Raw genomic sequence first — 21,311 nt, 5'->3', positions numbered from 1 at the left:
CCGAATTGGAGTTTCACTCCGTCACCCAGGCTGGAGTGCAGTGGCACAATCATAGTCACTACAGCCTCGACCTGCTGGGCTCCAGGTGATCCTTTCGCCTCAGCCTTCCAAGTAGCTAGAACTACAGGCACGTGCCACCATGCTTGGCTAATTTTTTATTATTGTAGAGAGGCGGTCTCACCAACTTGCCCAGGCTGGTCTTAAACCCCTAAGCTCAGGCAATCCTCTTGTCTCCACCTCCCAAAGTGCTGGGATTACAGGCATGAGCCGCGTCCAGCTCAATGTCTTTTTCATAAAAGTGAGGACTCAGCTGGGCATGGTAGCTCACGCCTGTAACCCCAGCACTTTAGGAGGCTGAGGTGAGAGGATTGCCTGAGTCAAGAGGTTCGAGACCTGCCTGGGCAACATGATAAGACCTCATCTCTACAATTAAAAAAAAAAAAAATAGCCGGGCATGGTGGTGCACAACTATGGGTCCAGCTACTTGGAAAGCAGAGGCAGAAGAATCACCTAAGCCCAGCAGGTTGAGGTTGTGGTGGCCGTGAGTGTGCCACTGCACTCCAGCCTGTGCAAAACAGTGTGACTCTGACTAAAAAAAAAAAAAAAAATTAAATAAGTAAAAGAGTTCAGGTCGGGCTCGGTGGCTCAACCTGTAACCCCCAGCACTTTGGGAGGTTGAGGCGAGTGGACTGCCTGAGCCACGGGTTTGAGCCCAACTCAGGCACCTTGGCGAGACCTTGTCTCTACAATAAATACAAAAAAATTCACCAGGCATGGTGGCGTGTGCCTGTAGTTCTGGCTACTTGGAAGGCTGAGGCAGAAGGATCGCCAGAGCCTAGCAAGTCGACGCTGGGGTGGCCGTGTGTGTGCTACCGCACTCCAGCCTGAGTGACAGAGTAAGACTCCAACTAAAAAAATAAAATAAAATAAAAATAATAATAAAAAATAATAAATGAAAGAGTTTGAGATTTTGTACAAAGAACTTTTCTTTCTTCAACTGTAATCACAAAAGGTAAATATTTGAAAGACAGAAAATCTCACTCCCTTTCCAAGCAAATTCATAGCATTCTAAAGTCACAATTGTTTTGACTTCCTTTGTCTCCACCCCTTCATCGTTAACCTTGTACACATGCATTTTTCCATGGTAGATCACCTTCTCTCTTCATTTAACGTTACCCACAAGTGTTTTCACAGGTGGTGGCTCCCCTGATCTCTGCAACTCTGGACTCAATATTTCTTCTAGTGGCTATGCCAAAATTCATAATACCATATCCACATATTGTGCTTATTCCATTTTTTCAGTATAATATTGGTCAGAGGTATGGCTGGGCATCTTTTGAAGAGACCCTTCCTTCCTTCGTTCCTTCCTTCATTTCTTCCTCCCTCCCTCTCTCCCTTCCTGGCTCTGTTGCCCAGGCTGGAGTGCAGTGGTGCAATCATAGCTCATTCAAACTCCTGGGCTCAAGTGATCCTCTCGCTTCGGCCTCATGTGTAGCTGGGACCACAAGCCTGTGGCACTGTGCCTGGGTTATCTCTAAATTTTTTGTAGAGGCAGGGTCTTGCTATGTTGCCCAGGCTAGACTCAAACTCTTGGGCTCAAAAGATCCTCCCACCTACTCCTCCCAAAGTGCTGGGATTACAGGTGTAAGCCACCATACCCGCCAGAAGAGACTCTAAATCCAGGGAAATACCCTGCAATAAGTCCTGCTACCCAACATCAAACTTAGAATACATCTCTGTCTCTTCTGACACAGGAACACTGACATGGGATCTAGGGTTCTCCAATGACATACATGTGAGGCTTTGAATTTGCCTGGCTTTGGGGTTAGAGGAAGGGAAGTTCACTTTCTTGATGCAGAAATGGTTTCAGTGCCACCAGCAGTAGCTGTTACAGGTGAGTCCAAATCCTGGCATTTATTATTTGCTGACAGTGACAGTAGCAGTTTTCTTATCAGGTGAGATCAGTTCTATGGCTTACAATTATTTCTCCAGTCTGTCCCACAACTCTGTAAGCTGCCTAATACCCTTCACAAATAACCCAGCCAGAAATCTGTTATCTGTAAACCAAGCTTTCTCACTGAGCCATTCACTCTTACAGAGGATGCTACAGTCAATAGCTCTAGAAAATTTGTTCACCCTTTGGACACTTCAAACTTCAGTCATTCATTCACCACCTTCCAAAAAATGTGCCATATATTCATACCTTCCTTATTATTATCTACTAAATAGTGTTCTTTTAAATTGATTTATTTTGCCAGGCACAGTAACTCACGCCTGTAATCCCAGTACCTTGGGAGACAGAGGCGAGAAGATTGCCTGAGCTCAGGGGTTCAAGACCAGCCTGAGCAACATGGCGAGACCTCATCTCTACAATAAATTAAAAAATTAGCTGGACGTGGTACCGAGCGCCTGTAGTTCCAGCTACTTGGATGGCTGAGGCAGAAGGGTCACCTAAGCCCAGCAGGTCGAGGGGGGGGGCTTCAATGAAAAGAAGGAAGGAGGAGGGGGAAGGGAGGAGAGGGGAGGAGAGGAGAGGAGAGGGGAGAGGGGGGAGGAGAGGAGAGGGGATAGAAGGAAAGAAGGAAGGAAAGAACGGAAGAAAAGAAAGACAGATTCAGGCTGTCCTTAAGGCTCTTCAAGCTGGCTCCTCAACCTCGATGTCATCAAAACTGGGTAGGTTGGACGACGACGATCAAGGGAATTGCTGGGGGGATGCAGAAGTGGGTAGTAAAAGTTCTGTTTTGGGGGCTCTGACCCTGTGAGGTTAGGCAGTACAGGGTCCCTGCAAGCTGCAGGCCAGAGGGGCGGATATTTGAGCCAAGGACTCTGGGACCTGGAGGCCCCAGGACTCTATCTCTAATTTCTACTACAGTTAACTTCCTCTCAGGGCCAGACGTCAGGATCTCCCTCTGAAGTAGATACGACTATTCCCATTTTACAGAGAAGAAAACAAAACTCAAGGGCTCAGGAGAGCGATAAGTCACACAGCCCCACCCCGAAAGGCGTCCAGGACCTGATCCTACCTCCAGCTGCGGCACCGAGGCCGCCAGATCTCTCGCAAAACTCGCGAAGTGAGTCGGACTCCAGCTGGAACTACAGGTGTGCGCCACCACGCCCGGCTAATTTTTCTTGATTTATTGTAGAGACGAGGTCTCACCAAGTTGCCCAGGCTGGGCTCAGGCAATCCTCTCACCTCGGCCTCCCAAAGTGCTGGGATTACAGGCGTGAGCCACCGCGCCCGGCCCCCAGGACATTCTTAAGCAGCCCGCGTCGGAGCTGCTTCTGACTCCCGGGGGCGAGACCCTCCCTCTGGATCCGGCCTAGCTCTAGCTAACCCCTTCCCCAAGTGCTTCCGCAGCCCGCCGCCCTGAAAACTACAACGTCCATGAGCCTTCGGGGGCGCTGGTGCATTATGGGACGCTCCAACTTTACCCCCCCGGGGCCGTCAACCAGAACTATGTTGCTTCTCAGCCTGTGAGGCCCGAGCAAGTTGTGGAAAATCTCCCCACCCTTCCGGGCTCCCGAGGCACCAGCCTCCTCCATGACGCCATGCGCCCGGAAGTCGGCGAGGTAGCCATAGAAACTGGTGGCTAGAGGAGCCCAGGCTTGCCCTCTTGGCCCTTACTTCCGCCGGAAGTGATCTCCAGCCGCAAGTGCCCTTTCTCTGTTGCACGCGCTGGCTGCTGGTCCCCGGCCCCCGGTCTCCGGGGCGCGAGTACGACCACAATGGCGGCCGCCACACTGCTGCGCGCGACGCCCCGCTTCAGCGGTGAGAGGGCGGGGAGGACGATGGCGGCGCAGGGACACGTGAGGGACGTTGCGGGTGGCTGGGCTCGGACCCAAGCCCTGATTCGGAGCTTGTGTCCCGGCAGGTCTGGGCGCTGGCCCGACCTCACTACTGCAGGGTCTGCTGCGGCCGCTGAAGGCCTCGGCATTGCCCCTCTTGTGCCGCGGCCTGGCTGTGGAGGCGAAGAAGACCTACGTGCGGGACAAGCCTCACGTGAACGTGGGTACTATCGGCCATGTGGACCACGGCAAGACCACACTGACTGCGGCCATCACTAAGAGTGAGTGGGCCTGGGCTGGAAGCATCCGGCGGCGCCCTGCCTGTTGGCAGGACTTGGAGCCAGGGAGGTAGGGCCAGCCGAGTGTTTGCCGGAAGAATTTATTGTGGCTCCAAGAGTCCGAACTTGAGCGCGGGGGGGTGGATTGGAAGATACAGGAGACGGATTTCCCTTGAAGATGAAGACTTTCGTGATGCATAAATTGGAGGACCCCGAATGGCTTCCCTCTAGGCAGGGGGAGGGCTCTGTAAGAGAAGGTTTTACCCTGGAGAAGTCGCAGCCCCTCTACAATTCTTCCTGAGTTCTTTCTGGCCCACAGTTATCACTATCGGAAGACTTTGAAATTTGAGGGAGGGCATTTATTTAAGTGGGAGTGACCCAGGGGTGTGGCCTGAGCCCTGCCTCTAACTCTGGCACTTAATCTAAGAGGTGTGTGGTCTTCCTCCTTTAGTTCTAGCCGAGGGAGGTGGGGCTAAATTCAAGAAGTACGAGGAGATTGACAATGCCCCGGAGGAGCGAGCTCGGGGTATCACCATCAATGCCGCCCATGTGGAGTATAGCACTGCCACCCGCCACTACGCCCACACTGACTGCCCGGGTCATGCAGATTACGTTAAGGTGAGGATTGCTGGGGACGCTAGGGAGAGGGATAGAAGCTCCCTCCTGTGAAGACAAATGTTAGGCTTTAGGGGAGGGGATTAAGAGATTCACAGTGTTTGGATATGAGATCATGGATTTGGCTACTCAAAGTGGGTGGTGAGGAGGTGGCAGAGAAAGGGCTTCCGTTTCTAACTGCTACACTTGGCGGGGTGGATATGGAGCTAGGGAGATTGTTGAACTAGGTGGTTTGCTCTCTTCCTAATCTTCTACCCAGAATATGATCACAGGCACCGCACCCCTTGATGGCTGCATCCTGGTGGTAGCAGCCAATGATGGCCCCATGCCCCAGACCCGAGAGCATTTATTATTGGCCAAACAGGTACTCGGGGACCAGGGTAGGGGTGGAAGGAGGAAGAGTGGGGAGCTGGACCAATCAGGACACTATCCCTGTCTGTTTCCCACCTACAGATTGGGGTAGAACATGTTGTAGTGTATGTGAACAAGGCAGACGCTGTCCAGGACTCTGAGATGGTGGAGCTAGTCGAGCTGGAGATCCGGGAACTGCTCACTGAGTTTGGCTACAAAGGGGAGGAGACCCCAGTCATCGTAGGCTCTGCCCTCTGTGCGCTTGAGGTAAAGGCAGGGTCCCGCCAGGGCTGCTGCTGCAGAGGATGAGGCTGGATGGGCATCCAGAGCTCTGCCCTGTGTCTAGGGAGTGGCTCTTGGTAAGAGGAGTAGAACGGGAATTTCAGAGTCCTGTCGCCTCCCTCCAACAGCAACGTGACCCTGAACTAGGCCTGAAGTCTGTGCAGAAGCTGCTGGATGCTGTGGACACTTACATCCCAGTGCCCACCCGGGATCTGGAGAAGCCTTTCCTGCTGCCTGTTGAGTCAGTTTACTCAATCCCTGGTGAGGACTGTGCTTGCTCATATGCCCTCTCTCCAGGAGTAGTTTAGTCCAGGGTCTCTGATGACCCATCCTGTTTCCTCCCAGGCCGGGGCACGGTGGTGACAGGTACACTAGAGCGTGGCATTTTAAAGAAGGGAGATGAATGTGAGTTCCTGGGACATAGCAAGAACATTCGCACTGTGGTGACAGGTATAGAAAAGGAAGCCTTGGGACCCAGGGGTTGGCTGGCTCCAGGATGACCTTTTTCCTTGCAGATTTCTTGTACCTTTCCTCTGCCTCACACCCTTCTCCCTTGTTCCTTTGTCCCTTCTTCCTCCTTTCTGTCTTCCCTTCTAGGCATTGAAATGTTCCACAAGAGCCTGGAGAGGGCAGAGGCAGGGGATAATCTTGGGGCTCTGGTCCGAGGCTTGAAGCGGGAGGACGTGAGGCGCGGCCTGGTCATGGTCAAGCCAGGTTCCATCCAGCCCCACCAGAAGGTGGAGGCACAGGTGAGAGAGCCAGGTGATGGTGGGTGGGGCCGCACCAGATCATCCCCTGCATAGTGGCAGGGCTTCCAGCCAAGCCCAGCTCCACCCTCCTTGCTCTCTCTCCAGGTCTATATTCTCAGCAAGGAGGAGGGTGGCCGCCACAAGCCCTTTGTATCCCACTTCATGCCTGTCATGTTTTCCCTGACTTGGGACATGGCCTGTCGGATTGTCTTACCTGCAGGGAAGGTATGGTGGATACAGTAATATGAAGGAGTGGAGGGGGCACTCTTCATATCAACTTTGCGTCACTTATAGCTCCAGAGATGCACTGTGACTACTTGAGTGGCTTTATTTCCTGAGGCTAAAGAGAGGTTGCCTGCTGTCAGTGTAGCTAGCAGATGGGAGGGACTTGACCAGTGGACTTGGGGAGGCAGTCCTCATCCAGTGTGTCCTAGGCTGAAACAGGTGAAATGCTCAGCTATACCAGCACTCACCCACAGAAAGATTTCCTAGAAAAGCGTTCCTGTTGTTCAGTGGTTCACGGTATATGAATGCTCGTGGAAGTCCTATGACTAAGAAACTGCTTTACCCACAATTTCCTGAATGTTTTTCTCAAGAGCATGTCTTAGGAGCATTGATTGCTAGTCCCTTTTTGGTCTATTTTGAATATGCTGTTTGCATCTATCTGACAACTGGAAGGGATGAAGCATTTCCCCATGACCCTTAACCTCTGCAGTAGCAAGTAGTTATGGCATAAAGGCACCCTGAAGGCCACACATGGTCCTTTTCTCCTTACTCTAGGAGCTGGCCATGCCTGGAGAGGACCTGAAGCTCGGCTTAATTTTGCGGCAGCCAATGATCTTAGAGAAAGGCCAGCGTTTCACTCTGCGAGATGGCAACCGGACCATTGGCACTGGCCTGGTCACGGATACGCCAGCCATGACTGAGGAGGACAAGAACCTCAAGTGGGGTTGAGTCTGTGGACCTCTGCGCAGGTTTTCTTCTGTTTATGGCTGCCTTGGCCAGCGTTCCCTCCAGCTTCTGGTGCCCCCTGAGGGCACAGCACAGGCTGCAACTCAGCAGAGTGCAACTAGATGGACACTTCCCCTGGCCAGCAGGGGTGGCCTGCCAGGTAAGGCAAGCCAATAAACTGTTCTGTGAATAGTAAGCTACCCTGTGTGTCTTGTGTCCTTTGTGTAAGTTGGAGAGGATGGGGATGGGGGAAGGACAAAAAGGGTGTTGGAGGCCAAACTGATCTTGAGATCCCAGAGCCATTTTAACTGAGTTCCTCTCTAACATCAAGAGGCCATCTCTACGATACAGGCCTATGGGAAAAGCTGTCTTTTTTTAATTTTTATTTTATTTTTGAGTTGGAGCATTACTCTGTCGCCTAGGCTGAAGTACAGTGGCATGCTTACAGCCACCTGCTGGGCTCAGGCGATCCTTCTGCCTCAGCCTTCCAAGTAGGTGGAAATACAGGCACATGCCACCACACCCAGTTAATTTTTTGATATATTGTAGAGAGAAAGTCTCACCAAGTTGTCCAGGATGGTCTGGAACCCCTGGGCTCAGGCAATCTCACCTCAGTCTCCCAAAGTGCTAGGATTATAGTCTTGAGCCACCGTGCACAGCCAAAAGCTGTCTTTTTTTAAACCATGATTACAGCTGAGACAGCTTGAGAAAGGGAGAAATGTAGTCCAGTGAGTTTTGGGTGATTGCCTAGCAAGGTGCTGCATTAGGATGTTGGGTAAGCCCCGTGGAGATACTGGGAAGGAATTTGCTTATCACTTGGAACCAGCGTGGGCTCAGCTCAGGTACCAAACTCACCTTACTTCCTTCCTCATTGAGTACTTACTGGGTTAATGTCTAGCTACCTGTTTAAACTGATAGTGGGGACAGAACAGGCATCCCTTGGAAATCTTGTAGTTCAGTTCCAGACCACCACAATAAAGTCAGTCACACAAATTTTTCTGGTCTCCCTGTGAATGTAAAAGTTGTATTTATACTATAGCTGGCCCTTGAACAACATGGGAATTAGGGGGCACTTACCCTGTTCCCCACGGAACCCAAAATCCACATATAACTTTTGATTCCCTCAGAATGACTTGTAGCCTACTGTTGACCAGAAGCCTGAGAACAATTAACACATACTGTATTCTTACAATAAAGTAATCTAGAAAAAAATGTATTAGGAAAATCATAAGGGAAAGAAAATGTATTTACTAAGTGGAAGTACATTAAATGGAAGGTCTTCATCCTTGTCTTAACATGAAGTAGGCTGAAGAGGGTTTGTTTGGTTTTGCTGTCTCAGGGGTGGCAGACACTCAGTACAACTTATTTGGAAAAATCTGACAAAAGTAGATCTGTGCAGTTCAAGCTCATGTTGTTCAAGGGTCACTTATAGTCTGTTAATTGTGCAATAGTTTTAGAAGACACTGCACACTTTATGCACATTAATTAAAAAACTTTCTTCCTCAAAAATACATGTTGGAAAAATGGTGCTGTTGACAGTGTTGTCAAATCCTTCAATTTGCAGAAATGCCATGACCTGTGAAGTGCAGTAAAATGAAGTAAATGTCTGTATTTTATCTCTAAGACCCAGCATAAAGAGGTACTTGGTAAGTACATAATCTCAGCCAAGTTAAATAATCACCTCCTGAAGTGGGTCATCACTGCATTATTACCAGTTACAAGCCTAGGAGTAGAAATTGAAGTTTCATTTCCAACATTTACTGAGATTTAAAATTAAGAAAAAGGCCATTTATTAAATGTGTAGGGAATAAGATGCTGAGTGGATGTTTTAAAACTTGGAATGAGGCCAGGTGTGGTGGCTCACACCTATAACCCAGCACACCTTGGGAAGCCAAGGTGAGAGGAATGCCTGAGCCCGTGGGTTTGAGACCAGCCTGGACAACTTGGCAAGACCTCATATCTAAAACAAACCAAAAAATTAGTCGGGCATGGTGGCAGGTGCCTGTAATTCCAGCTACTTAGATGGCTGAGGCGGAAGGATCACCTGAGCCCAGCAGGTCGAGGCTGCCATTCAAATCTGGGTGACAGAATGAGACTCCAACTCAACAAAAACTTGGAACAATGACTGAGGCAAGGATGCTGACCCTAAGCAAAAGTAACAGCAGGGATTAATGGGTACCCCTTTCATACTTGCATCCTGACAAAAGAATATACCCAGGATAACTGAAACAAGTACCCAGAAAAGAAGGCTCTTGGGCCCAACCTGAGAGCTGCTTTGAGAAGACTCAAACCTGATCTTTGCCTCCGAACAGAGGTAAAATAAGAGCAATACGTGAGAGAGGAGGAGGATGTAAGAGCTCTGCAAAAAGTACTGTCCAATGATAGGGCAGATCTATTTTATCTTCAGTGTTCAAGGTAAGGATGAAAAGTTTCACAAGGAAATTCCTGACTAGATGAGGGCTAGGTTCCCTTTCAACTTTTGAGATTTCTGCTCAAAGATAATAAACAGTAGTGCTCCTTTATCTGTAGTTTTAGTTACCAGCAGTCAACCTTGTTCTGAAAATATTAAATGAAAAAATTCCAGAAATGAATGTGCACCATTCTGAGTAGCATGATGAAATTTCTCGCAAGCTCACTGTATCTCCCACCCAAGACACGAGCCATCCATTTGCCTGTTAATCACTTAATAGTTATCAGGTGGATTGTCAATAGAACTGCAGAGCTTGTATTCAAGTAGCCCTTATTTTACTTAGTAATGGCCCCAAAGCACAAGAGTACTGTGCCTAATTTATAAATTTTTATCATAGGTATGTATTTATAGGAAAAAGCAAACTTCAAGATTTGGCAAGTAAGTTCCTGAACTTGCCACCATGCACCTACATTAGCAGTAGTGTACAAACAACTCAATAAGGTTTCACAACCTTGGTGTCTCACATGCTGTCTGTGTCAACGTGTGGCAGTGTCTTGCTGAGTGGCAACTCATTGCATGTTTTTGTGTGCCGTCATGAGAATGTTGGAGCTTACATGAGAGCCACAAACGTTAAATTTCTTATCCAACTTGGCAAGAAAGGAAGTGAAATCAGGGACATGTTAGTCCAAGTTTATGGGGATAATGCCATGAAGAAAGCGCCAGTATACAAATGGACTCGTTTTTCTGAGGGGAGAGCGCATCATTGATGGAGAGGTCAGGCCAGCCAGTAACAAACAGAACTGACAAAAATATTGCAAAAACTTGTAGAGTTGTGTGTCAAAATCATCAGCTGTGAGATGCACAGCAGACCAAACCACCACCAATAAGAGAAACAGGAAAATCTTAACTGAAAATATTGGCATGAGAAAGGTGTGTGTGAAAACAGTCCTGAAGGAGCTCTTGCATCAACCAAACGACTGTACTGGAATACCCTCTCTACTCACCTCATCTGGCCCCCGATGACTTTTTTCTATACCTGAATATACAGGAAATATTGAAAGGAAGACGTTTTGATGACATCCAGGACATCAAGGGTAGTATGATAATAGTTCTGATGACCATTCCAGAAAAGTTCCAAAATTGCTTTGATAGGCAGACTAGCACTTGTGTTGGTGCACAGCTTCCCAAGGGGAGTACTTCAAAGGTATCCGTAGTCACAGATATTCAGGTAGCGCTTTTTCTAGGATAAGTTTGCGAACTTAATTATCAGACCTCGTATACACAGGGTTCAATACTATCAACTGTTTTCAGCATCCAATGGGAGGCTTGGAATATAACCCCACCATAGATGAGGGACTATTGTGTAAGTCAAACTATAACCAATCTGTAATCCTTCCATAAAATATCAAAAAGGACTGCTCAGTAATACCTGCAATCACATTTCACACTAGAGATGCTTATCTCCACCTGCACCTCCAATTGAAAGCTTTCCAGTGGCTATACTGCCCCCCCCACCTGTCCTGTGTTCTGAAATCAACCCAAGCCTGTCCATTTTTAGCAGTCAAGTGGCTGCCACATAAAATCCTTTTTAACTTAACAGTCTCTCCTCTTCTCGGCATGCTCACTTATCACTGAGTTTCAAATTCTCATACCCTGTATATTCTTTCTGCCCTAGTCTCAGCCAATTTTCTCTGGCTTTTGTCCATGCTCTAACACGCCTACCTACCACTGAGCAACAACCTCCGTCCTGTATGGGTGTAATTATCTCCACTTTACAGAAAAGGAAACCATTAGGCCTCAGTGAGAATTTCAAGCTGCCTCCTCGAAAAAGCACTTCCTCTGAAGCCTGTTATCATTTCTTCACCCCATGCTTCAATCTTGTCCCATCCATAATTGCCAATTTAACTCTTGTTCCCTTAAACCTGGCTCCCCAACCAGTCCCCTCCCCTCTTCCACTAGCTTCACCTTTATAGCCCTCTACACCCAAGAACTCAGCTGTTCATCAATCAGGCCTTTAATCATAACGGCCAGAAACACTAAAAGAGCTTTCAACATAAAGCATAAAGTTCTGGTCATAATTCATGAAGTCTTTACATTACAGCTGAAACGTTAGATCAACCTTGAGATGAGACGCAGTCACTGGGAGGTTGGAAGACCTGGGTAGCAACGCTTCCAGAGCCAGCTGGGGCAGCATCCTTGGGGACCACACTACAACACGGCTCCATTTTGGGAAGAGGACTCCCACCTCACACACCTTTGGCCATCCAGTTATCCAGAGCTTCAGTCATCAATTACACAACCTGAGAACATTAATTCTGTAGCCCACCAACAAATGCATATCTTAAGACCCCGATTTGACTCCCCTTCATCCTAGATTTAGAACTGGCTACAATTCTTACAAGGAAAGAAAATACCAACTACACGTAAGACAGCAATAACCTTACATTCTAGTCTCCAAAGAGGAAACTATAGGCAAGTTAGTTTAAAATTTTATTTTTTATTTATTTTTTAATATTTTTTTATGTAATAAAAAGTAAAAGTCCTTGTCCAACCATCCTTATGGGGCATCTGTCTGTCTGTCTCTCACACAGGTCACTCAAGTTAATGGGAAAGAAAGAACAGGGGGGCCCAAGTCTGAAGTTATAAATAATAGAAAATAAAAGATCTTCCATCTCCAGCGGGGTAATAGATGAGAGGATGGGAGGGCAAGATTGGGTGGGAACGGGCAGGGGCAGAGCAGGAACCCCCCACCCCTGCTGGACCCTGGCCCTGCCCACATTGAAGCCCTCCCATTCAAGGTGCTTGGCAGGAATTCCCCAGCTCCCCCAGGGGGAAAGGGGGGATTGGGGGGCTGGGACTGGTCCGAGCTGCTGGGGGAAGAGACATAGATCACTCTTCCCTCCACTCATGGAGGTCTCAGGTCGCGGCCAGGACAATCTTCAGTTCCCCGGGGGGTGGAAGGGGAGCTGCTGGGAGGGATGAGATTGAACTGGTTGGAGGGGAAAGAGAAGAGAGCAGGAGCATTAGAACCCAAGCAGCTGTCCCTTCATCCAATGCCGTCCAGCGGGGGATGTGGGGTGTGTTTGGGTAGGAGCGGCCTCCTCAAGGTGTCTCATGGGGCTGTCAGAAGCACAGGTCAATCGCTGTTTCCCAGTAAGCCAGAGCCCTTACTCGTGTGCCCAGCTCAGCCCCCCACACCCCAGCCTGGCCCTGTCTGCTGCGCTGACCTTACCTCGGCTAAGTCAGGAGACAGTCGGGGTCACTGAGAGCTGGGGAGGCAGTGGGGAGGGGGGCTGCTGGATCACAACTGAGCGAGGACGGAGGGAAGCAAAGGACAGAGCCAGGAGCAAGCCCCTGGCGGCGGCGACTGTGGCTTCTGCCCACCCTACATACTTCACAGACAGGTGCAGGTCGGCGGGCGCCCTGTGGGACAGCCCTGCCTCCAAGACCCCTCATTCCCCACCCAGAACCCGTGCATCCTGCCCCACCTGCAGCCCCTCAGCTCTTCCATGCCAAATTCCCCCACCTAACGAGAACTCACGAATCCTGTCATCGGCTCCTCCTGGAAATCCAGGCGCCTGGCCAGGCTGCTCACCTTGGGGGTGTCCGATGTAGGGGTAGGGTGAGGGTGTGGAAGCTGAGAGTGCAGGCACCCCACTCTGGGGCACCGCGCCTTGGGGGGGCCCCCCATGACTCTGGGGTGGGTGCAGCAGCATCACCTGGGGCGGGTGGGGAGCCCCAGGGTGAGGGGGCGGGGCTGCTGTGATTCCAGTTTGGACATGGGCCTGTAGAAAAAAAAAGTAGCTGAGAGTACCACAAAAGTGGGAGATAGGCTGAAAGCCTTGGTGTCAGGGAACACAGTGCAAAGGCAGTGCCAAGGACTCTGGAAAGGGACAGCCCCGTGGCTCCCGTTCTCTAGCAAATAGTCCCAGAGGAAGTGGGTCCCTTAGGGTCTCACCTGGGTAACATGGGCCATGTTGGTGAAGCCGTGGGGCAGCTGCTGGTGGGCATGGATGGCATACACAGCGGCTGGCTGGGGGAAGCTGCTCTGAGGGGACTGGGCAGAAGGTCCCGGTGGCAGAGAGGGCGGCGTGCCTGTCAGGGCCCCTGGGTGGTACAGATTCTGCTGTGGCTGTCCACTGCCCAGGTGTGGGGCCTGCCCCGCCTGATGCTGTCAGGGGGAGGGGAAGGGTGAGAGAGCCACCCACCCCTCTGATACCCAGACCAACCACCCCCTGACATCTGATCCTCCCTGCTGAGGAAAAACCCCTAGCTATATCCCTCTCTTCCAGCCATCCTTCCTTGCCTAACCACTCAGTCCCCCATGACAGGCACCTGGACAGGACTGGGGGCTGCATGCTGGGACTGCGGCTGGCTCCCAGTAGGCGTGGTAGCCGGCTGCGGCTGGTGGGCATGGAGCTGCGTGGCATGGTGTGGGTAGGACTGGTGAACAGTGGCTACAGCAGGAAAGAGAGAGAGAACCAGTGCTGAGCACACCAGACGGGGCCAAGGAACAGACTCCAGAGTAAAGGGAAAGGCAAAGCAGAACTCACCATAAAGGGCTTGGGGGGTGGGCTGCTCTGCAGAGGGGTACTGAGGAGTGGAGGATGACACAATGGCCTGGGGATGGCTACCCGACGTCAGCATGCGTGGGTTGCTTTGAAGCATGGGGGCAAACACCGGCTGGTGGGACAGAGAGAAGTGGTCAGCAGAATAGGGAGGTGCATCCTCCTGTCTATCATTGTGTGCACAGCACTGCTTGGGCCTTGTCACAATTATTTACTGATTTAGCAACTCACAACAATCCTAACAAATACTACCTCAGAAGAAAAAACTGAGGCGCAGATGTTCAATGCCGTGTTACAGGTCCTACCCCAGCCAGAGTTCAACCACCAACCTCGTAATCAGTCAATACTACCCAGAACACCACCTGCCTCCCTCACTCAGCTCTATGGAGAAGAGAGGAGCCCTAGCAGGGGCTCTGTATCCCCACTTCCCACCTATGCCACAGTCACCTGTGAGGGGTAGTGAGCCATGGGTTGCATCATGGCAGGCTGGCCTGGGAACTGCTGTGGGTTATAGGGGATGTAGGAAGAATAAGGTGTGGCAGCCACCAGAGGTGGGCCAGCAGCAGCAGCAGCCTGCATCATCGGAGGGGCTGAGGCTGGCTGGTGTTGGTCCGAGCGCTGGGGGGGAAGGGAGCCTGGGAATGGGGGGAAAATAGAGCAGAGCTCAAGCTCCATCTGCCAGGAGGCACTTGGCAGCCCCGCTGACTGCCCCTCCCAACCCTGCTCACCTTTTGCTCCCCGGTACTTGCCCTGCTGCCCAGGCACTGAATTGGATACAGGATATGGATACATCTGAGGTGCCTAGGGACAAGAACACAGATGAGGTGGAATGACTTACTTCTAAGTGCCCAGAACAAGCCTGACCTGACCCCTCCCCCAGCCCAACCAATCCCACCCCTCTTACTCGGGGCCCAACCACTCTTTTCTGTTACCTGCACAGCTGGTCCCATGTGGATCTGAGGTATGTAGGAGATGTACTGGGGGCTATATAGCCCACTCTGGCCCGCCGTCAGCACCGGGATGGAGGGAGTTGAATGAGTCCGGGGCCCCGGAGAGGTTGGGGTACTAGTAGATTTGTTCTGTAAGAGACAAAGGAGCTTTTGTACCCTCTCCTCCACTCCCAGCCATGCCTATAATAATAGCTAGCATTCGTGGAATGCTGTGTGCCATACACACTCATTCTGTGCTTTATCTCGATTAAGCCTCACATCAAACCTAAATATAGGCAAGGGAACTGAGGCAGAGAATTTCAGTGGCTTGGTCAAGATCACAAACACTGTAAGTACAGGGATCCAAGCCAAAACAGTCGGCCCAAAGGAATCCTATGTTCATAACTACTCCACTCAAACACTCTCTAAGCCAAATGCTAACAACCAAATAAAAATTCAAAACATACTTGTCAGACTCATCAGGATTCCTTATCATCTAACCCTGAAGACTTGAGTCCATCTTACCCAAAATAGCACAAAAACTATCGTCCTACATTTTTAGAACGTCCCCTCACACTGCCTGCCAGTCAGATGGCCCCAGTAAGTCAAGTGCCCCCCACACTGATCTATGAGGGGGGACCCAAAAAAAAAACCCGGAATCTATTTATTAAAAAATGTTTATTCTTACATGTTTAAACTTCAGTCACCTTGAAAGAACTCTCCGTTTGATCCAATACACCTATCGAGATGCTTTTTCCACTGCTCAAAACTGGTTTGGAACTTGTCAATTTTGATGCCCTCTAGTGCTTCTGCCGTTTTTTGTTTCACCTCTTCCACATGGGCAAAAACGTTTCCCTTTAAGGACTTTTTTCACCCGGGGAAACAAAAAAAAGTCACTCAGGGCCGAGACAGGGTGAAGCGGGAGGGTGGGGCATGGGGGTCATGCCGCTTTTGGTCAAAAACTGCTGAACATCAGCGCCATGTGGGCAGGTTGTTCACAGAGATCACCCATCACGAAATGGGCAAACCGTCGAAAGGATCTCCAAAAATGTTTCACTGCAGCTAAAAGCAGCCTCTCACGACACTAGCTGGTATACTGATGCCAATGAGTTTCTAGAACACTTACCTAGTGGGGACCTGCCCTCCAAAAAAATAATTCCAGCTTTTTTGGGTCCCCCTTGTATAAGCGCCTCCCAAGTTTCCCTCATGGAAACCAAAATCCATACCTTCCCATTCCAGCTTACCACGGAAAGTAGAGGTTTTGTGGGATTGAACTCCTTGGCATTGGGGTTCAATGTTGATTTCTTTACTTGTCTATGAGAGAAAGTAAAGTGAATCCTTATGGCCTGCTCCTCTCAACAACCTGACATCCACCCAATTTCCCATCCCACTTACTCAGCAACGGGGCCCTCATCCTTGTCATCTCCCTTGATGAGGCCCACCGGGGGACTGCCGGTTTGGCTTGGGCAAGGTGGTGGGGGCTGCTCTGGCCCCTCAGTGCCTCCTACTGATGCCAGAGGTGGTTTGTCCTCCTTATCCGATATGGACTCTGTCTTGGAGGAGACAGGGGACCCCATGGGCTCTGAAGTCAATAGGCCATCAACCTCCTTCTCCTTCCCTTTAGCCTCCTCCATTAAGATCCGGGGAGGAAAAGGATCCAGGCCAGTCTCAGGGGAGTTACTGGGCTGAAGCTGAAAGGAGAGAAATCCACATGTAGCACAGTCCAACCCAGACCCAGGCCTTGCTTCCTTCTTTCATCCTTGCTGATCTCATCTCTTCTCTTCTTTTTGAGTTGGAGTCTCACCCTGTTGCCCAGGCCTGGAGTACAGTGGCACGCTCACAGCCACTGCAGTCTTCACCGGCTGGGCTCAGGTGATCCTTCCGCCTCAGCCTTCCAAGTAGCTGAACTATAGGCATGCACTACCAAGCCTAGCTAATTTTTGGATTTAGTATAGAGATGAGATCTCACCAAATTGCCCAGGTTGGTCTCAAACCTGTGAGCTCAGGCAATCCTCTCATCTCAGCCTCTCAAAGTCCTGGGATGATAGGCGTGAGCTACTGTGCCCGGCTGATCACATCTCTTCTATTCCACCTAGTCCTTCGTCTCTTCTATAAACCACCCCACACCCCTTCACCCTGCTTAGCATACTAGCTCCTTTCCACAGTTCTCTCACCTTAAACTGGGCCCCAAACTTTCTCAGTTCTTCCAGTTGAAATCGTTTCTGTTCATTCTGAAGTCCAGGGACTATTAAAAAAACAGTGAAAAAGGAGAAAATAGAGTATGTTCTTTCTCAAAGAAGAAAGCAAGAAAGAAACTCTTGGGTATCCTAAAAGAGAAATTAAGAGACATTGCCTGCTTCTGAATTCCAATAAACGTCCTAACTAAAATGGTCTCTCAAACAAAAGAGCATTAGTCCTCAGCAGAAAAAAAAACCCTCACCTTTCCCAGCTATCCGGGCCAGCTCTTGGGGCTCCAGAGTTCTCCCAGGTTCCTTAGTAGAGAGTTCTTTTACTAGGCAAGGAAAGAGAGATGCCTGAAGGTCATTCTGTCCAGAACCACATTTCCCATCGTCTAAGGCCCCCAAACATTTGACTCTTACCATCTGTGGGGGCCAGGGAGATCTTTGGAGAAGCTGGGGAAATGGAACCCACTACAGGATCTGCAACTGATGATGTCACAGGAATAGATGCTGAAGAGGTTGGCACTGCTGAGCCAATGGGAGGCTCAGGACAGGAAGCTGAGATTGGGGCAGGGGCAGCAGACTTGGGAGAGCGCGGGGGATACATTCGGCCCACTGGAAGAAAAGGGGAAGCTGTACAATGGTTACTGCTGATCAACAGCAGTGGGTATGGGTGTTACTTAAAACAGCAAGAAAGCATACACACTTTATTATACCCAGAGTCACAAGCTTAAATGTCTAGGTCAAAACAGATAACACAGTAGGCGAACAGCCTCACAGACATCATGAATAACCCAAAGGAGCAGTTGTGATTCTGTTCCAGCCAACTAGAGCAATGGAGCAAGGCAGGCTCAGAACTTTCTGTAATTCCAAATACTGGAAATTTTCTCAACTCCTGTTTTAAAATGTTAGCAACTGACCAGGCACAGTGACTCACACCTGTAATTCCAGCACTTTAGGAAGCAGAGGCAGGAAGATTGCTTGAAGCCAAAAGTTTGAGACCAACCCGGGTATCACAGCAAAACTCTGCATCTATTTTGATAATTATAAAATCTATATATTTTAATGTTGGCAACTAATTTAAACCTAACAAAAAGCTGGGCTCGGTGGCTCAGCCTGTAATCCCGCGCCTTTGGGAGGCTGAGGTGAGTGGATTGCCTGAGCCCGCAGATTGGAGACCTGCCTGGGCAACTTGGTAAGACCTCATCTCTACAATAAATCAAAAATTAGCCGGGCGTGGTAGCGCGCGCCTGTAGTTCCAGCTACTTGGAAGGCTGAGGCAGAAGGATCACCAGAGCCCAGGAGGTCGAGGCTGCGGTGGCCGGGAGCGGCCACTGCACTCCAGTCTGGGAGACAGTGAGACTCCAACTCAAAAAAAAACCAAACAAACCTAACAAAAGACATTTGCCAGCCAGACATTGCACATGAATTGCTAGGCTTGGACTTCTGCACTAGGGAAACTGAAAAAGTTACTTCCCACAAAGGATAAATCCAAACTCCAAAAAGATCTTCAAATTGTCTTCTATCCAAGCATTCTAGCAATTGACATATTTACATTTCTCTACACATCTCTACGCATCTCTTCATCCAACACTATTAAATTTTACCTGCAGGAGGAGGTGGAACAGAAGCTTCTCCAGAAGGCCTACTACTGGGTGAAGATAGAGTCTTGGCACCTCTCAGAGGCCGCTGTGCCTTAGGGGACATGCGGGAAGGGCCTTTTTTTTTTTAAAAAGATGAAGAAAAAGTCAGAAGAGGCAGAGTACCCATTATTACATCATAGTCATTCCAATCCATCTCCTTTCAATTATCCCTCCCACCTTCTTACTGTCTCCCCCCTTCCCCATTGCCCCCTAAATCAATCTCAGAACTCACCTCCATTGATACCACGTGTCTCAGAACCTGGGCCAGGGCTGCTATTGTCCAGATGGTGAGGGCCACGAGGTGGCAAAGAGCTAAGGCCAGGTCGGCCGCCCCGAGAGCTACTGCATCGAACTCCTCCCCGGGGACCTTCCCGAACTCGTTGTGGCAGAGGGATATACTTCCCCTCCCTGGGGTAAAAAGTTCAAATAAGGTCAGGGAGAAACAAAACCCACACATTTTGGAAAAATGAAGTCTTTCCTTCTTCTAACCACACCCTGCCCCCAAACACACAGACACACCGCCTGGCTTAGGCACTATCCCACTTGAAGATCTGCCCCAGTTAAATGTTTTGTGACTACAAGCTTATGATCTAATGTTACATAAACCCTGACCCAACCAAGCTGGCCAGTGTTCCAAAATTCTACTCCTGATCTATGAAAAAGGTAGGCCCACAGTGTAGTTCAAGGAGTAGTTTTTATAAGACACAGACCACATAGTTATATTTCATTTTTGTAACGGGAATAGCACAAACAAATGAACACGCAAAGAAAAAGAAAGTATACCAAAATTCTGGGAAAAAAAGGTTTTTTCCTTAAATCCACAAGCTTTGCCCCTTGTTACATTGGGCAAATTATTCGACCTCTCTAGGCTTCAATCTCCTAAACCTAAAAATTGGAAATAACTATGCATTAACCTACATTTCACATGGTTGTAAAGCTTAAACAGTGCACAAAAACTCCTGGTCCAACCCTGGACCCTACATAGTGAGGCCCAAACAGCCCTGGTTGCTCTCAGCAAATTACCTGGATGCTAAGCTGGGGCTCTCTCGCCCTGAGCCCTGTCGCTGGACTGCACTGTGCTTCTCCTCTTCAGTACGCCCATCGTCATTCTCCATGGCGATCCGCAGGCGGTACTGGGGGCTTGATTCAATCTCTCGAGCCAATTGGGCTGCACGCAGTTCCCGCTGACGAAACTCTTCTGAGTTGTCCTTTTCTAAGGGCACCCTGAGAGAACATCCATAGACCACAACCAGTGCCAGAGGACAAAGGAGGAAAATAAGAAAAAATTTCTATTAGTCCTATCACCAGTTCTGGCATATGGCTATTTAATTCCTACAACAAATTAACATGTATGTAACAGGCATCTACTGGGTCCCAGGCAGAGTACCAAGGCATATCTCTGGATGTGAGGAGCACACAGAGGCTTATGTTTTAACCTCGAGGAGAAAGAAATGGGTAGATTTAAAAAAAAAGGCAGTTTAGTCTACCTGTGGGGTGGCATGGAGACAGGAAAAGAACAAATCTCTGAGGGAGCAGTTCCACAAGGCAGAGTAGGAGCGGGGATGGGGGACAACCATAACATTCAGAATAGAATGAGTTACAACTATGTACCATCTAGCGATTTGTCTTCTGTCAGTGATCCCACACAACAAACTGCACCACCTGGGAAGTACCAAGACACTTACGTGTAAGAAGAGAGACTGCTATCATAGGTGGTCTTCACACCATAGTTCTCCTCATTGAACTTGAACATTTCATTGGGGTCCCATCCATTGGACTGGGAAGGGGGAATAGAATGCTTTAAAACCCAGCAAGGAAAGCAGCAATGACATGTCACATCCCTTCCATCAAGTTAAAAACTTGAAAAGGTGGATGAGTGCAGTGGCTCACACCTGTAATCCCAGCACTTTGGGAAGCCGAGGCAGGAAAATTGCTTGAGCCTAGGATTCGAGACCAGCCTGGAAAACATAGCAAGACCTCATCTCTACAAAAAACATCAAAAAATTAGCTGGGCATGGTGTTGCACACCTGTAGTCCCAGCTACTTAGGAGATAGAGGCAGAAGGATTGCCTGACTCTAGGAAGTCGAGGCTGTAGTAGGCCGTGATCATGCCAGCCTGGGCAACAAAGTGAGATCCTGACTCAACAAACAAACAAAAAACTTAAAAATGTGACCAAACCCAGAATGAAAAAAAAAAAATAGCAACATGGCTGGTAGGAGTGTCAACTGGTACTAACAGCTGAAGCACAAAGTGGCAATAACTAGTAAAACTGAAAACTCCTAAAATCTAACACATCTGTTTACAGGATATTCCAGAAAAATTAGGACACATATGCAAAGGTATACATTTTCTAAAGTTTCAACAGAGTACCATTTTTATTTATTTATTTATTTTTGAGTTGGAGTCTCACTCTGTTGCCCAGGAGGAGTGCAGTGGCATGCTCACAGCTACCGCAGCCACGACCTGCTGGGCTCAAGTGATCCTTCCACCTCAGCCTTTCAAGTAGCTGGAACTACAGGTGTGCGCCACCATGCCCAGCTAATTTTTTTTTTGAGTTGGAGTCTCACT

At 49.3% G+C, this 21,311-nt stretch overlaps 3 protein-coding genes across 4 annotated transcripts in view; 1 reads left to right on the top strand and 2 right to left on the bottom strand.

The window, feature by feature from the left end:
- SH2B1 (SH2B adaptor protein 1) overlaps positions 1–3,136 on the bottom strand; it is a 21,702-nt gene extending 18,566 nt beyond the window's left edge. Inside the window, exon 1 of the mRNA XM_021708929.1 lies at positions 3,024–3,136. The gene's annotated coding sequence lies outside the window, so the exon portion shown is untranslated. The remainder of the gene's footprint in view (positions 1–3,023) is intronic.
- A 442-nt stretch (positions 3,137–3,578) lies between these two features.
- Positions 3,579–7,212, top strand: TUFM (Tu translation elongation factor, mitochondrial). Of its 2 annotated transcripts, none has more exons than XM_008050692.1 (10): positions 3,579–3,769; positions 3,873–4,067; positions 4,516–4,682; positions 4,939–5,043; positions 5,133–5,297; positions 5,441–5,573; positions 5,658–5,762; positions 5,910–6,061; positions 6,167–6,286; positions 6,842–7,212. In XM_008050692.1, the coding sequence occupies exons 1-10, from the start codon at positions 3,727–3,729 to the stop codon at positions 7,013–7,015; spliced, it is 1,359 nt and encodes a 452-aa protein (XP_008048883.1). In that variant the 5' UTR covers positions 3,579–3,726; the 3' UTR covers positions 7,016–7,212. The 2 variants fall into 2 exon arrangements, with proteins under 2 accessions (XP_008048883.1, XP_008048884.1); XM_008050693.2 differs by having other exon boundaries at positions 5,658–5,678; positions 6,842–7,192.
- Positions 7,213–11,896: 4,684 nt separating this feature from the next.
- ATXN2L (ataxin 2 like) overlaps positions 11,897–21,311 on the bottom strand; it is a 14,008-nt gene continuing 4,593 nt past the window's right edge. The window contains exons 7-23 of the mRNA XM_021708928.1: positions 20,428–20,519; positions 19,766–19,966; positions 18,975–19,150; positions 18,707–18,817; positions 17,520–17,714; positions 17,360–17,431; positions 17,094–17,164; positions 16,315–16,610; positions 16,164–16,233; positions 14,923–15,069; positions 14,719–14,791; positions 14,438–14,625; positions 13,976–14,105; positions 13,758–13,879; positions 13,381–13,593; positions 13,018–13,207; positions 11,897–12,388 (exon numbers count right to left, since the gene is read on the bottom strand). Coding sequence (XP_021564603.1) covers positions 12,339–12,388; positions 13,018–13,207; positions 13,381–13,593; positions 13,758–13,879; positions 13,976–14,105; positions 14,438–14,625; positions 14,719–14,791; positions 14,923–15,069; positions 16,164–16,233; positions 16,315–16,610; positions 17,094–17,164; positions 17,360–17,431; positions 17,520–17,714; positions 18,707–18,817; positions 18,975–19,150; positions 19,766–19,966; positions 20,428–20,519 — 2,397 coding nt within the window. The 3' untranslated portion in view covers positions 11,897–12,338. The remainder of the gene's footprint in view (positions 12,389–13,017; positions 13,208–13,380; positions 13,594–13,757; positions 13,880–13,975; positions 14,106–14,437; positions 14,626–14,718; positions 14,792–14,922; positions 15,070–16,163; positions 16,234–16,314; positions 16,611–17,093; positions 17,165–17,359; positions 17,432–17,519; positions 17,715–18,706; positions 18,818–18,974; positions 19,151–19,765; positions 19,967–20,427; positions 20,520–21,311) is intronic.

This window comes from Carlito syrichta, unplaced genomic scaffold (genome assembly GCF_000164805.1).
Source record: "Carlito syrichta isolate Samal-C Ts95f unplaced genomic scaffold, Tarsius_syrichta-2.0.1 Scaffold153593, whole genome shotgun sequence".
Lineage (NCBI taxonomy): Eukaryota > Metazoa > Chordata > Mammalia > Primates > Tarsiidae > Carlito > Carlito syrichta.
Note: the sequence above shows the minus strand (reverse complement) of the source record. Positions and strands in the feature narration are given on the sequence as shown.

What these genes read in the sequence shown, in the direction of transcription:
- TUFM (XM_008050692.1), top strand. Translation starts at nt 3,727, where the DNA reads ATGGCGGCCGCCACACTGCTGCGCGCGACGCCCCGCTTCAGCG. An exon ending in CTGCCCTCTGTGCGCTTGAG is followed by an intron (nt 5,298 to 5,440) that starts GTAAAGGCAGGG and finishes TCCCTCCAACAG; the next exon opens with CAACGTGACCCTGAACTAGG. An exon ending in CATTCGCACTGTGGTGACAG is followed by an intron (nt 5,763 to 5,909) that starts GTATAGAAAAGG and finishes CTTCCCTTCTAG; the next exon opens with GCATTGAAATGTTCCACAAG.